This window comes from Salvelinus namaycush, chromosome 28 (assembly GCF_016432855.1).
Source record: "Salvelinus namaycush isolate Seneca chromosome 28, SaNama_1.0, whole genome shotgun sequence".
NCBI lineage: Eukaryota > Metazoa > Chordata > Actinopteri > Salmoniformes > Salmonidae > Salvelinus > Salvelinus namaycush.
The window spans coordinates 46,516,320-46,531,195 of NC_052334.1; the positions used below are offsets into that span (position 1 = coordinate 46,516,320).

The window sequence follows — 14,876 nt, forward strand, 5'->3', positions numbered from 1 at the left end:
CGTGCTGTAAAAGCCAGCGTGTTTCGTTGCTGTGTGCTGCTCTCCTTGTCTGCAGTGTAAATGTTTCGGACAACGAATACAAACTACTAATTTTCACCATGAAAACAAGATTCAATACCGTGGATATCAGAGCGGTTATTGCTGAGATAAATGCTAAGTAAGTTAGTCTGGTTCATGCATCATGAAACGTGCTAATGTTGGCTAGCTAGCTAACTAGTTACTGTAGCAAATGTCGACGTTAAAAGAGAGATTTGGCTTGTTCGACATTTCAGGCGACTGACTGATCTTCAAATCACCTTGCGTCATAAATAACGACGCATTATTATTTGTAGCAAGATCAGTCACAATTTACCCACGAAACATCACGGTTTTGACGTTCTCGAACACGGCCATTGAGTAACTAGCTAACTAAATAACTACTGTCAACAATGGGTTTAGGTCCACGGGCATTCGCTAAACTTGACAGACGTTAACTACACAGATATCTAGCTAAATGGATAGCTAGCTAACAAAATATGATTGGGACTTATGAATAACGTCATCATGACACTAACTTAACTTGTTATGTTATCACAGTTACCTTGGTATGCGCGTAAACAACGTGTATGACATCGACACCAAGACCTATCTCATCCGGTTGCAAAAGTAAGTAATATCTGCTGCCTGTCAGTGGTACCAAGCTACAGCAACCATCCATGTTGTTGCCATGATGTTTGTTTACAGAACTTGCCATGTACACGTAGTCCTAGGGATGACTGGTGTTCAAGGTTAGAATTGAAAACGTTTTTGTTTGTTTTCAGGCCTGACACCAAATCTATTCTACTGGTTGAATCTGGACTCCGCATTCATTCTACAGACTTTGAATGGCCCAAAAATATGATGCCCTCTGGCTTTGCCATGAAAGTGAGGATAAGTTGTTTTTTCAGTTGTCCATTCACTTGTCAAGCAATGATGAATGTCTTGGTAACTCACTGTATGATCACTCTTCCCCACAGTGTCGAAAGCATCTCAAGTCAAGACGACTAACACAGGTGAAGCAGCTTGGGGTTGACAGGATTGTTGACATCCAGTTTGGCTCAGATGAGGCTGCTTACCATCTGATAGTGGAACTCTATGACAGGGTGAGAAATGACCATTCCCTTTTTCCTCTCTCCGAGTCTGACGTTTTCATTATACTCCTCAACTCTAGAATACAGTACTCGTTTCATATTTAGCAATGATATTAGATAATCCATGCGGTTCTCTTTATGATCGTCGTGTTGAATGCAATGTAATGTGCACCCCCTGTGTATGTGAAGGGTAACATTATCCTGGCGGACCACGAGTACACCATTCTGAACCTGCTGCGCTTCCGCACAGCAGAGGGAGAGGAAGATGTGAAGATAGCGGTGAGGGAGAGGTACCCTGTGGAGAACGCCAGGCCCCCAGAGCCCCTCATCAGCATGGAGAGGTAAGACAGCCCCTGGAGGCAGATAGTGGGGTAGGATGAATGAATCATGGGGGGAGAGTGGGTTAGGATGAATCACGGGGCCAATGCGTGCAAAAGATTGGGAAAATATGTAAATATTTGCAGATGAATTCGGTGAAAAGTAGAGGGATTTGTCACAAGATGTTTAGTGAACTGAGCATTGTATTCAATTATATATATATATATTATATACATACATACATACAGACAGTACCAGTCAAAAGTTTGGACACACCTACCCTTTCAAGGGTTTTTCTTTATTTTTACTGTTTTATACATTGACGAATAATGGTGAAGACATCAAAACTATGAAATACAGTGATCCCTCGCCACTTCGCGGTTCACTTATCGCGGATTCGCTATTTCGCGGATTTTCATAATGCATTTTTTTTTTTTTTTTGTGCATTGTGCTCTGCATTCTGATTCGCTAAAAACTCACTCCCGCTTCTTGTATCAAAACATGCTACGAATTGTGCTATCATTTTGTCGTCTCGTGCAGTTATGTGTACGTACATAAAACAGCTTGGCAAATTTACATTAAGTTGGCCAAATTATCTTGTAATTTCGAACATCTCCTAAACCCATAATGTCGACGAAACGGCCTGGACCGACAAAAGCACCTGCGGATGGGCCCAAACGGCGGAAGATGCTACCTATCTCTCTACCTATGCTACCTATCTATCTCTCCATCTAATGACATGAGTCCGGATGACATAAACGCCCTGATTGATGGAGACGCACAGCCGCTGACCGATGCAGAGCTGGCAGAAATGACAAAGCCACAAAGCGACGATGAAAGAGAAGAGGGAGAAGAGGACACGAGAGATGAGGAGGAAGGACTAACGCTTGGTCGCTTAGCAACCATGGTGCGAATGGCCACTGAACTTAAGCGAGTAGCTGAGGAATGGGACCCTTTGATGAGCCGTTCATTACAGTTCTCCAACGTAATCGATGGTGGCATGTCGGTGTACAAGGATCTTTTTGCAAAGAAGAAAAAAGAGCGACAACAGCTGCCTATCACTATGTTCTTCTCCCGAACAAACACACCTGCACCGCGGGCTTCAGAAGAAGAGAACACTGCAGAGCGCAGTCAGGATGCAGCGGCCCAGTCTGAAGAGCAGTGAAACGGCCTACACGTGAGTCACTGTATTTGTATACATGTAATAGTTGCTAATTGTAAAAAAAAAAAAAAGTTTTCTATTTCGCGGATTTCACTTATCGCGGGTCATTTTCGGAACGTAACCCCCGCGATAAACGAGGGATTACTGTAACACATATGGAATCATGTAGTAACCAAAAAAGCAAACAAATCATAATATATTTGAGATTCTTCAAAGTATCCACCCTTTGCCTTGATGACAGTTTTGCACACTCTTGGCATTCTCTCAACCAGCTTCATGAGGTAGTTACCTGGAATGCATTTCAATTAACAGGTGTGCCTTGTTAAGTTAATTTGTGGAACTTATTTCGTGAATGCGTTTGAGCCAATCAGTTGTGTTGTGACATGGTAGGGGTGGTATACAGAAGATAGCCCTATTTGGTAAAAGACCAAGTCCATATTATGGCAAGAACATCTCAAATAAGCAAAGAGAAATGACAGTCCATCATTACTTTAAAACATGGTCAGTCAATCCGGAAAATTTCAAGAACTTTGAAAGTGCAGTCCCAAAAACCATCAAGCGCTATGATGAAACTGGCTCTCATGAGGACCGCCACAGAAAAGGAGACCCAGAGTTACCTCTGCTGCAGAGGATAAATTCATTTATTAACTGCACCTCAGATTGCAGCCCAAATAAATGCTTCACAGAGTTCAAGTAACAGACACATCTCAACATCAACTGTTCAAAGTCAAGCCTTCATGGTCGAATTGCTGCAAAGAAACCACTACTAAAGGACACACAAAAGAAGAAGAGACTTGCTTGGGCCAAGAAACACGAGCAATGCACGAGCAAGTCCAAATTGGAGATTTTTGGTGCCAACTGCCGTTTCTTTTGTTAGATGCAGAGTAGGTGAACGGATGAACTCCACATGTGTGGTTCTCACCGTGAAGCATGGAGGAGGTGGTGTGATGGTGGGGGGTGCTTTGCTGGTGACACTGTCTGTGATTTAGAGTTCAAGTCACACACAACCAACATGGCTACCACAGCATTCTGCACCGATACGCCATCCATCTGGTTAGGGCTTAGTGGCACTATCATTTGTTTTTCAACAGGACAATGACCCAACACACCTCCAGGCTGTGTAAGGGCTATTTGACCAAAAAGGAGAGTGATGGAGTGCTGCATCAGATGACCTGGCCTCCACAATCACCCGACCTCAACCCAATTGAGATGGTTTGGGATGAGTTGGACTGCGGAGTGAAGGAAAAGCAGCCAACAAGTGCTCAGCATATGTGGGAACTCCTTCAAGACTGTTGGAAAAGCATTCCTCATGAAGTTGGTTGAGAGAATACCAAAAGTGTGCAAAGCTGTCATCAAGGCAAAGGGTGGCTACTTTGAAGAATCTCAAATATATAAAATATATTTTGATTTGTTTAACACTTTTGTGGTCACTACATAGTTTTGATGTCTTCACTATTATTTTACAATGTAGAAAATAGTACAAATAGAGAATAACCCTTGAATGAGTAGGTGTCTGAACTTTTGACTGGTTGTGTGTGTATAATCTGACAAGGGGAACTGTTTTGAAACCACCACGCCTCCATCTTGGCATTCCCCCACCATTGCAAAATGTTTTTGAAGCTATAGAAATGCCTTTATTATTGTCTACATTTGTTTTTGTCCCATGTATTCTATTAGAGACACCTTAATGCTTACTTTTTAAATTGTATTATGTCAGCTAAACATAAAAATAAACATGAGAAAATATATAACATTTCCCTTAAAGTTATGCTAATATCCCCACTACAACAACAAAAATACTTGAATATGTGTAATTATCTCCTTAAAATTGAATTGAAATACTGTAGAATTCCATTCATTACTATGGAGGACTGCTCCTTCTAGGGAGTGCCAATATCGCCGTCCGGTGGCTTCAAAGCACTACAGAGGGTAGTGCGTACAACACAGTACATCACTGGGGCCGAACTCCCTGCCATCCAGGACTTCTATACCAGGCGGTGTCAGAGGAAGGCCCAAAAAAGTGTCAGACTCCAGCCACCCAAGTCATAGTCTGTTCTCTCTGCTACCGCATTGCAAGCAGTACCGGGGCGACAAGTCTCTGACCAGAAGGCACTTGAGCAGCCTATACCCCCAAGCTATATTCACTAGATTCTACCCACACACTCACATACTACACTGACACTCCAACACACACACACACATTGATGCCACAGACACACTTTACATACGCTGCTTCTACTCTGTTTATTATATATCCTGATTGCCTAGTCACTTTTACCCATATGCAGTTGTGTAAAGTACTTAAGTAAAAAATACTTTGGGGTATCTGTACTTTACTGTTTATATTTTTGATAACTTTTACTTCACTACATTCCTAAAGAAAATAATGTACTTTTTACTCCATACATTTTCCCTGACACCCAAAAGTACTTGTTACATTTAGAATGCTTAGCAGGACACAAATGGTCCAATTCACGCACTTATCAAAATATCCTCTCTGTTCATCTCTACTGCCACTGATCTGGCAGACTCACTACATTTACATTTAAGTCATTTAGCAGACCCTCTTATCCAGAGCTCTTATCCAGAGCGACTTACAAATTATCCAGAGCGACTTACACTATCCATAAAAAGAAAATGTTGCTGTCTGGTTTGCTTAATATAAGGAATTTGAAATGATTTTTACTTTAACTTTTGATACTTAAGTATATTCTATCAATTACACTTTTGACTCTTAAGTATATTTTAAACCGAATACTTTTACTCAAGTAGTATTGTACTGCATGACTTTTACTTGAGTATTATTCTATTAAGGTATCTTTACTTTTACTCAATTATGACAATTGGGTACTTTTTCCACCACTGCCCACATGTATGTACTGTATTGGCTCAATTACCTCAACTACCTTGTACCCCTGCACATTGACCTGTTACTGGTACTCCTTGTATATAGCCTCGCTATTGTTTTTGTTACTACTTCCTTTTTTTAATTTAGCAAATATTTCTTACTTTTTAGCTCTGCACTGTTGGGAATGGGCTTGTAAGAAACCATTTCATTGTAAAGTCTACACCTGTTGTATTCGGCGTTGTGACCAATAAAATTTGATTTCAATAAGCAGGAGTTTCGCAATCATCCAGCCAGGATTTCTGGAAAACTTGGTTATTTTGGGAAAGTTTACCGGACTTTTGCAACCCTAGTTAGGCCCAAGAGTTCATTGAAGAAATAATCATATGTGTTGGTTTGTTTTTCATGTAGACTCACTGAAGTCCTGTTGAAGGCCACGAATGGAGAACAGGTGAAAAGGGTCCTCAATCCCCACCTTCGTAAGTAGTCTTCATCTCCTCAGTGGCTCCATCCATTGCTCATCCAGGTTTAGTTTAAAAATAAATGTTTTACACAATGTTATTATTGTAAACAGCAGACTTAACTTCTAATGTTATCTATCTGCTCTTTCAGCATATGGGGCTACTCTCATAGAGCACTGTCTGATGGAAGTGGGACTCCCCGGGTTCATCAAAGTGGACAGCCAGTTTGATGCTGCACGAGGTACGTTTCTTTTAGACCAGCTGTAGCCGTTGGCAGATTACAAAGATGTGCTGCTGGTATATATTATTCAAACAATGATCATCAGAATTGTGATATTCTGGATGTAATAGGCTTAATTGTTGTCTGTAGATGCACCCAAAATCCTCGATGCCCTGCAAATGGCAGAAGATTATATGGAGAAAACGGCAAGCTTCGATGGAAAGGTAGGTCTCACGTCTTTATTGAGAACATTCATTCATACATCAGATCCATTTGTCATAGCGAAATTATAGAAAACTGTCTCCCTTGTTTCGTTGCAGGGCTACATCATCCAAAAATGTGAGAAGAAACCAAGTTTAGCCCCAGAGAAACCTGAAGAATTGCTCACGTAAGTTATTTTATTTGACTCTCATTCTGTGCTTATGATATTATGTCTCAAAGTTCAGTTACTGGTAAGATCAGCATTACGTCTCACCAGAAGCATTATGGAGGTTTTTGTTTGCTTGGTTGGTGAGATATGCTCAAATCTCCAACATTGTCTTCTTTTACAGATATGAGGAATTCCATCCCTTCCTCTTTGCCCAACATGCAAATAGCCACTATGTTGAGTTTGATACGTTTGACAAGGTGAATTTTAGAATATATGTCCTTTATATCTGTTTATTTACCCTATGCATATGTTGGGAAAATGTCATTGTTTCCCATACGTACCTACTGTACCAAAACTATATTGGTATTTTCATAAGACTAAGGTATGAGATCACTAAAGTAAGTCTTGCTCCTCTGCGCTTAGGCAGTGGACGAATTCTACTCCAAGATGGAGAGTCAGAGGATTGACGTGAAGGCCCTGCAGCAGGAGAAACAGGCTCTGAAAAAGCTGGACAATGTCAAGAGGGACCACGTGCAGAGGCTGGAGGCACTGCACCAACTTCAGGTCAATACTGAAGAACTCTCTCATCACCACCAGAACTGAGCTGTGTTTGAATACTCATACTAACCGCACTAACTGTACTATTTTTGACGTGAATTGAGTGCAGTTGAAGTCGGAAGTTTACATACACTTAGGTTGGAGTCATTAAAAGTAGTTTTTTCAACCACTCAACAAATTTCTTGTAAACCAACTATAGTTTTGGCAAGTCAGTTAGGACATCTACTTTGTGCATGACACAAGTAAGCTTTCCAACAATTGTTTACAGACAGATTATTTCACTGTATCACAATTCCAGTGGGTCAGAAGTTTACATACACTAAGTTGACCGTACCACAGCTTGGAAAATTCCAGAAAATGATGTCATGGCTTTAGAAGCTTTTGATAGGCGAATTGACATAATTTGAGTCAATTGGAGGTGTACCTGTGGATGAATTTCAAGGCCTATCTTCAAACCTAGTGCCTTCAAAAGAAATCAGCCAAGACCACAGAAAAAAGACCACAAGTCTGGTTCATTCTTGGGAGCAAACGCCTGAAGGTACCACGTTCATCTGTACAAACAATAGTTTGTACAAACAATAGTTTGTACAGATGAAATAAATCAATCTCTCTACTATTATTCTGACATTTCACATTCTTAAAATAAAGTGGTGATCCTAACTGACGTAAAACATGGACTTCTTACTCGGAATAAATGTCAGGAATTGTGAAAAACTGAGTTTAAATGTATTTGGCTAAGGTGTATGTAAACTTCCGACTTCAACTGTGTATGTAGTATGCTTATTGGTCATAGTATGGATATAGTTAGTATGCCAAAAGTTTCCGGATGTCGTACTAAATTTGCCAAATTTACCATTTCCGTACTTTTAGGGCCCGTAATGCAAATCTTCAGAAAATGGGCGTGGCTTCACAACGTTTTCAGATTTGGAGAAAATGACAGAAACTATGCAGCCGAAGTCCGACGAGAGCGAATTCAAATTCATTGAACTAACTAATGACAAATGTTAATGTTGAGCAATGTAATGACATTTCAAATAAGTTACGTTACACGTTATGTTGGCTGACAATTTGTTAGCTACGCTATCCTTACGAACCGCAAAGCATTACAGCACTATGTATCGGTATGTTAGCTAGTTACCTAACGTTAGTTGGATACTAATACATCGAGCTCGCCAGGCAGTATATTAACTATCTGCTAACTAGCCAACGTTTTATTGACTTGATTATTCACGTCATTCTTAGATAAGTGGTGTAGTCGTTTTGCTTTTCAATAGACTTTGTTAATTAGTCTCGCGCACCATTTGAATATGGCCGGTGTCAGTAAATGTTTGCAAAAAAAAAAAGAGTAATAAATTGTTGCCAGCTGCACAGTTAGTCACCAACGCTCTGGATAACATGAAAACAGCCTAACCAGCTCTGTGATGGCGAGTAAAATGGTCAGAGTGAGGTGTTCTCTCATTTGTGTCTGGAAGTAGCTAGCCAACGTTAGCCAGTTAGCTTGGGTGCTTGACTGCCGTTGAACGCTCAGATCAGCCCTACTCCTCGTCAAGAGCGTCCAGTGTCGGCTCTGAACGCTCCGAGAGTGAAACGCTCTGAATTTACAATCTGACAACGCTCTGGATTTACGAATGCCCAGAGCACACTCTGGCACTGCAGATTTGAATTTACGAACACACCCGAAATCGTAAAATGTTTAGCTAGTCATTTGTTATGCTAGCAAGAGGTTGCATAGCAACAGCATCAACTTCCGGTAGACAGGCGACGCTCTAGTACGCTCAACTGAAACGATACCATTCGTTTACAGTATACTAAAATTAACTAATAGAACATTTTATGTAATATATACTCATTAAGTATGTAGTATACAGTATGTTAGTATGGGTATTCGAACACTGCCCTGGGTTCAACTAGTATTTGTTTTCTTTCAGATACTTAAACTGCTCTTGATTTAGCCTTCCTTGCTCAATGGAACCAATGGAGTAAACCTGAACCATCAACAGGCAGTCTCAATCAAGCACTCAAAGTATTTGAAAGATAACCAATGATATTTGAACTCGGGTCTGATCACCACAGTGAAAACAAATGGTCAGACCAAAAGGAGTGCTAATGGGTCCGGCCAGAGCCATGTATTTAGAGTTGGGCCAATGCGGTTTTTGCATTATGATGCGTTTACATGACACTTCAACATTCTATGGCAGCCACGTTAGCTCCCAATTTACATTACATGGGGAATATTTAAAATATACTATAAAATTGAATGTCTAGAATGAACATTATGATGCATTTACATGACACTACAACATTGTATGGCAGTCATGTTAGCTCCCAATTAACATTACATGGGGAATATTTAAACAATGTTATGTAACTGAATGTCTAGAATTAGAACAATATTCAAAATTCTAAAAGTTCGCCTTTCTCTAAATGCATGGCCCTTGGTCCTGCTAATCACCCCAAACAACTCAAAAATACCCACAACTCAAAACAAACACAAACAGGTACACAGGTTCTCTCTCCCCCTCGCTCTCTCCATACTACCTGTCTAATAAACAGTCAGGTTATGGCTGGAATGAAGGATGACTGATAGGCTGTGTGGAGGGTAATGATGGGAGGATTGTCCTCCATGATGACCCACTTTATGGATGTGTCCCAAATGGCACACTATTCCCTATAAAGTGTACCTAGCCATAGGGATATGTTCAAAAGTAGTGCACTTTATAAGGGATAGGGTGGCATTTGGAAATCCGCCTATGTAGCTGAGGAATATGTAGCTCCCCGGCTGTGGTTTACATATTGATCTGATCCGTAATGGGGTGATTGGGTTGATCACCTGATCGATCGGCAGTCACAAACCTTGTTACTGTCAGCAGGTGACATGCATGGATTTCCATAATTTCATAGAGGTGAGACTACTCTGTGTCGCAAATGGCAACCTATTCCCTGTATAGTGCACTACTTTTGGAACATAGTCAACTGGTGTTGGCAGCACCTTATCCCAGCATCTGTGTGTAGGCAACACTAATGTACATAACCTAATCACAGGTAATCTCATTGAAGGAGGAGAGGTGGCTCTGCCAAGACATGTAGTTTAACACCTTCTGTGTGTTATCTAGTTATGATGGGAAGCATGTGTGTCCGTACCAGGGTTAATTTGAAATGAAGATGGTCAATTCAAGAAGTGATTTTAATTTAAAACGGAAAGACTTTTGAAATAAATAGCTTCTACTCAGTTATGCGAATGCTAAAGGAGTGCTAATGCTAACGTTTGTTGCAGGAGGTAGACAGGCTTAGGGGCGAGCTGGTGGAGATGAACTTGCCCATAGTGGAGAGGGCTCTGCAGGTGGTGCGGAGCGCCCTGGCCAACCAGGTGGACTGGGCCGAGATAGGGCTGATCGTCAAGGAGGCCCAGGCTGCCGGAGACCCAGTGGCCTGCGCCATCAAGGAGCTGAAGCTGCAGACCAACCACATCACAATGCTTTTAAAGTGAGTTGATGCCCAAAATGGATACATTTCTAATTGCCCCTCAGGGATTGATAAAGTCATATTGAATTGAACTGTCTTTGGTTCGGTTAAACTTGACTACTGCCCTTTAACACTACAACTGAGCTGAGCTGTACTAAGCTAACCTGGTTACGCATCCATCCTATGCTGCTGCAATCTTGCTGGAAAGGTGTGGGAGCGTGGCGTTGCAGTTTCCCAGCATATATCGCCCACAGCGTCTAGGATTTGAATCCCACGTCCTTGATGCTCCCCCCTATCACTGTGTCCCATCTTTCAAACTGTCTGAATAAGCTGAACAATATGTAAGGGGGACCGAGCTCTTTACTGTAGGTGTCATATGTATGCATTTATAAAGCCTTGTATTAACAGTGTTACCAAGAATCCTGCTCGAAAGGAAAAATGTGATATTGTATCCAGCACAGAACAGTTTGGATTCGAACAAGAGCATGAAATGGGTACTCCAAATACTATGAATCAACCACTAACCCACCTTTATCTGCCCTCTAGCCAATTAAATAGATGGATGCTGAACAGAAAGAACAGGGTCATGCTCATTAGGGCCTACCGTAGCACAGTGTTTTGCAACGGACAACAAAAACGTACATTTCTTATTGGACAAGTTCAAAAAGTACCTCCCTGTATTAGGCTGTTTTCTTCAGTTTTATATTAGTATTTATTATTAGCAGCTACTCTTCCTGAGATACAGCAAAATTAAGGCAGTTTATACATTTTTCAAACATTACAATACATTCACAGATTTCACAACACACTGTGTCCCTTCAGGCCCCTACTCCACCACTACCACATATCTACAGTACTAAATCCATGTGTATGTTAAGTGCGTATGTTATCGTATGTGTGTGTATGCATGTGTCTGTGCCAATGTTTGTGTTGCTTCACAGTCCCCACTGTTCCATAAGGTGTTTTTTTAATCTGTTTTTTAAATCTAATTTTACTGTTTGTGTCAATTACTTGATGTGGAATAGAGTTCCATGTAATACTGTGTGCATCCCATAGTCTGTTCTGGACTTGGGGACTGTGAAGAGACCTCTTGTGGCATGTCTTGAGGGGATATATAGTGCACACCCTTTGACCCAGAGCCTAAATAGTGCACTATAGAGGGAGCTGGTATGGAGTAGGTGTGATGGTTTCTAAACCCCTGTTACTGTGATATCAATGTGAAATCATCTACAGTCTATCTACATGGGTGTCCAAGCTGTGTGCCAGTAGTTTAGACAGACAGCTCGGTGCATTCAACCTCTCTTAAATAAAAGTAGTGATGAAGTCAATCTCTCCTCCACTTTCAGCCTGGACAGATTGACATGCATATTATTAATATTAGCTCTCTGTGTACATCCAAGGGCCAGCCATGCTGCCCTGTTCTGAGCCAATTGCAATTGCAAGTCCTTTTTTGTGGCACCTGACCACACGACTGAACAGTAGTTAAGGTGCGACAAAACTAGGGCCTGTAGGACCTGCCTTGTTGATAGTGTTGTTAAGAAGGCAGAGCATCACATTATTATAGACAGACTTCTCCCCATCTTAGTTACTACTGCATCAATATGTTTTGACCATGACAGTTTACAATCTAGTGTTACTCCAAGCAGTTTTGTCATCTCAACTAGCTCAATTTCTGCATTATTTATTACAAGATTTAGTTGGGTTTAGTGAGTGTTTTGTTCCAAATACAATGCTTTTAGTTTTAGAAATATTTAGGGCTAACTTATTCCTTGCCACCCACTCTGAAACTAACTGCAGCTCTTTGTTGAGTGTTGCAGTCATTTCAGTCGCTGTAGTAGCTGACGTGTATAGTGTTGAGTCATCCGCATACATAGAAACTCTGGCTTTACTCAGTCAGTGGCGTGTCATTAGTAAAAAATTGAAAAAAGCAAGGGGCCTAAACAGCTACCCTGGGGAATTCCTGAATCTGACTGGATTATATTTGATATTCCTCCATTAAAGAACACCCTCTGTGTTCTGTTAGACAAGTAGCTCTTTATCCACATTATAAAAGGGGGTGTAAAGCCATAACACATACGTTTTTCCAGCAGCAGACTATGATCAATATTGTCAAAAGCTGCACTGAAGTCTAACAAGACAGCCCCCTACTGAAAACGACCCTGTTGTTTCCCCTTTCAGGAACCCATACATTGTCCCAGAGGAAGTAGAGGAGGAAGATGTAGCCGAGGTGGCTGAAGAGAAAAAGGGGAAGAAGAACAAGAACAAAGACAAGGGTCAGAAGGGCAAGCCCAAGAAGGACCAGCCCATGCTGGTGGATGTGGACCTCAGCTTGTCAGCTTACGCCAATGCCAAAAAGTAGGCTCTCCACTCTCCCTGGCTTAATGTATTCTTTGAACTGCAAAATTTAAATAGAACAGTTATGTTTTATCTCTATGCTTTGAACAGTATGGCCAGATGTGGTTTTAGATATCAAGCTGACGAACCCAAACGTTTATCTCCTTTCTTTCCAGATACTACGACCACAAGCGAACCGCTGCTAAGAAAGAGCAGAAAACCGTGGAGGCAGCCCAGAAGGTGATGGTGCCACATGCATGACATTCCCTGTCGATTGTGTTTGTGATCAGTTCATATATTTGTAACATTTTCCCCCTTTTTAATTTAATTCAAGGCTTTCAAATCTGCTGAGAAGAAGACCAAGCAAACCCTTAAAGAGGTCCAAACGGTTACGACCATTCAGAAGGCCAGGAAAGTCTACTGGTAAGACACTCAACCTAACTGAAGCTGCATTCACCCTCTGAAAACTTGCCACGTGTAGAGAGATGAACAGTCATTGACAAATCTGAACTAATGCAGCCATGTCCAGCTAATGTAACACCTGTAAGAAGTGATTAAATGAGCGCAAAGTTCTCTCCACCTTTGTTTGTGTCAGGTTTGTGACAAATTCATATTCTTCTGGGCAATTACTTTCTCTATCTTTTCAGTATGTGACAAATTATGTATCGTTGTGCTCTGTCAGGTTTGAGAAGTTCCTGTGGTTCATCAGCTCAGAAAATTACCTCATCATCGCCGGACGTGACCAGCAACAGAATGAAATTATCGTTAAGCGCTACTTGAGGGCTGGTAAGAGTGGAATACACTTATTATAGTCCTGCCTTGCAACATCCAATGTCCATACCAGCATCGAATACATGCCCAATACATTGTTTCAGACTTGAACGTATGCTAGTTTGGTACACACAACACGCTATGTTCCACTGTCCCACATGTTCCACATAGAATGCATTCACAATACATTGCTTCATTGTAGTTAGACTCTGTTCCAATATCCATACTATCTCTCTACCCGTGTGAAAATCTCATCCTCTGTTGGTGTCTCTTATCAGGGGATATCTACGTTCACGCTGACCTCCATGGAGCTACTAGTTGTGTCATCAAGAACCCATCTGGTAAGAGCTGGCCTAGTTCTGTGATCAGCACACTGTTGTTCAGTCAAATGATGCTCTCTTATCCTCTGGAATCTCTCTTTAATATACAGTACCAATCAAAAGTTTGGGCACGCCTACTCATTACAGGGTTTTTCATTAATTATACTATTTTCTACATTGTAGAATAATAGTTTCATGTAGTAACCAAAAAAGGATTAAACAAATCAAAATATATTTTATATTTGATATTCTTCAAAGTAGCCAACCTTTGCCTTGATGACAGCTTTGCACACTCTTGGCATTCTTTCAACCAGCTTCATGAGGTGTGCCTTCGTAAAAGTTAATTTGTGGAATTTATTTCCTTCTTAATGCGTTTGAGCCAATCATTTGTGTTGTGACAAGGTAGGGGTGGTATACAGAACATAGCCCTATTTGGTAAAAGACCAAGTCCATATTATGGCAAGAACAGCTCAAATAAGCAAAGAGAAACAACGGTCCGTCATTACTTTAAGACTTGAAGGTCAGTCAATCCGGAACATTTCAAGAACTTTGACAGTTTCTTCAAGTGCAGTCCTAAAAACCATCAAGCGCTATGATGAAACTGTCTCTCATGAGGACCGCCACAGGAAAGGAAGACCCAGAGTTACCTTTGCTGCAGAGGATAAGTTCATTAGAGTTATCAGCCTCAGAAATTGCAGCCCAAATAAATTCTTCCGACACATCTCAACATCAACTGTTCAGAGGTGACTGCGTGAATCAGGCCTTCATGGAAGAAGAGACTTGCTTGGGCCAAGAAACATGAGCAATGGATATTAGACCGGTGGAAATCACTCCTTAGGTCTGAGTCCAAATTTGAAATTTTTGGTTCCAACCACAGTGTCTTTGTGAGACAGAGTAGGTGAATGGATGATTTCCGCATGTGTGAACCACATGTGAAGCATGGAGG

The 14,876-nt window shown here is 41.2% G+C and overlaps 1 protein-coding gene across 1 annotated transcript in view; it reads left to right on the top strand.

Annotated features, from left to right (window-relative positions):
- The window catches only part of LOC120023608 (nuclear export mediator factor Nemf-like), a 27,208-nt gene continuing 12,332 nt past the window's right edge, over positions 1 to 14,876 (top strand). Inside the window, exons 1-17 of the mRNA XM_038967650.1 lie at positions 1 to 157; positions 577 to 645; positions 801 to 903; positions 996 to 1,121; positions 1,299 to 1,450; positions 5,846 to 5,913; positions 6,047 to 6,136; positions 6,266 to 6,339; positions 6,436 to 6,503; positions 6,667 to 6,742; positions 6,909 to 7,049; positions 10,318 to 10,526; positions 12,684 to 12,860; positions 13,016 to 13,079; positions 13,174 to 13,262; positions 13,522 to 13,625; positions 13,889 to 13,951. Of these exons, the coding sequence (XP_038823578.1) occupies positions 99 to 157; positions 577 to 645; positions 801 to 903; positions 996 to 1,121; positions 1,299 to 1,450; positions 5,846 to 5,913; positions 6,047 to 6,136; positions 6,266 to 6,339; positions 6,436 to 6,503; positions 6,667 to 6,742; positions 6,909 to 7,049; positions 10,318 to 10,526; positions 12,684 to 12,860; positions 13,016 to 13,079; positions 13,174 to 13,262; positions 13,522 to 13,625; positions 13,889 to 13,951 (1,732 nt within the window). The 5' untranslated portion in view covers positions 1 to 98. The remainder of the gene's footprint in view (positions 158 to 576; positions 646 to 800; positions 904 to 995; positions 1,122 to 1,298; positions 1,451 to 5,845; positions 5,914 to 6,046; positions 6,137 to 6,265; positions 6,340 to 6,435; positions 6,504 to 6,666; positions 6,743 to 6,908; positions 7,050 to 10,317; positions 10,527 to 12,683; positions 12,861 to 13,015; positions 13,080 to 13,173; positions 13,263 to 13,521; positions 13,626 to 13,888; positions 13,952 to 14,876) is intronic.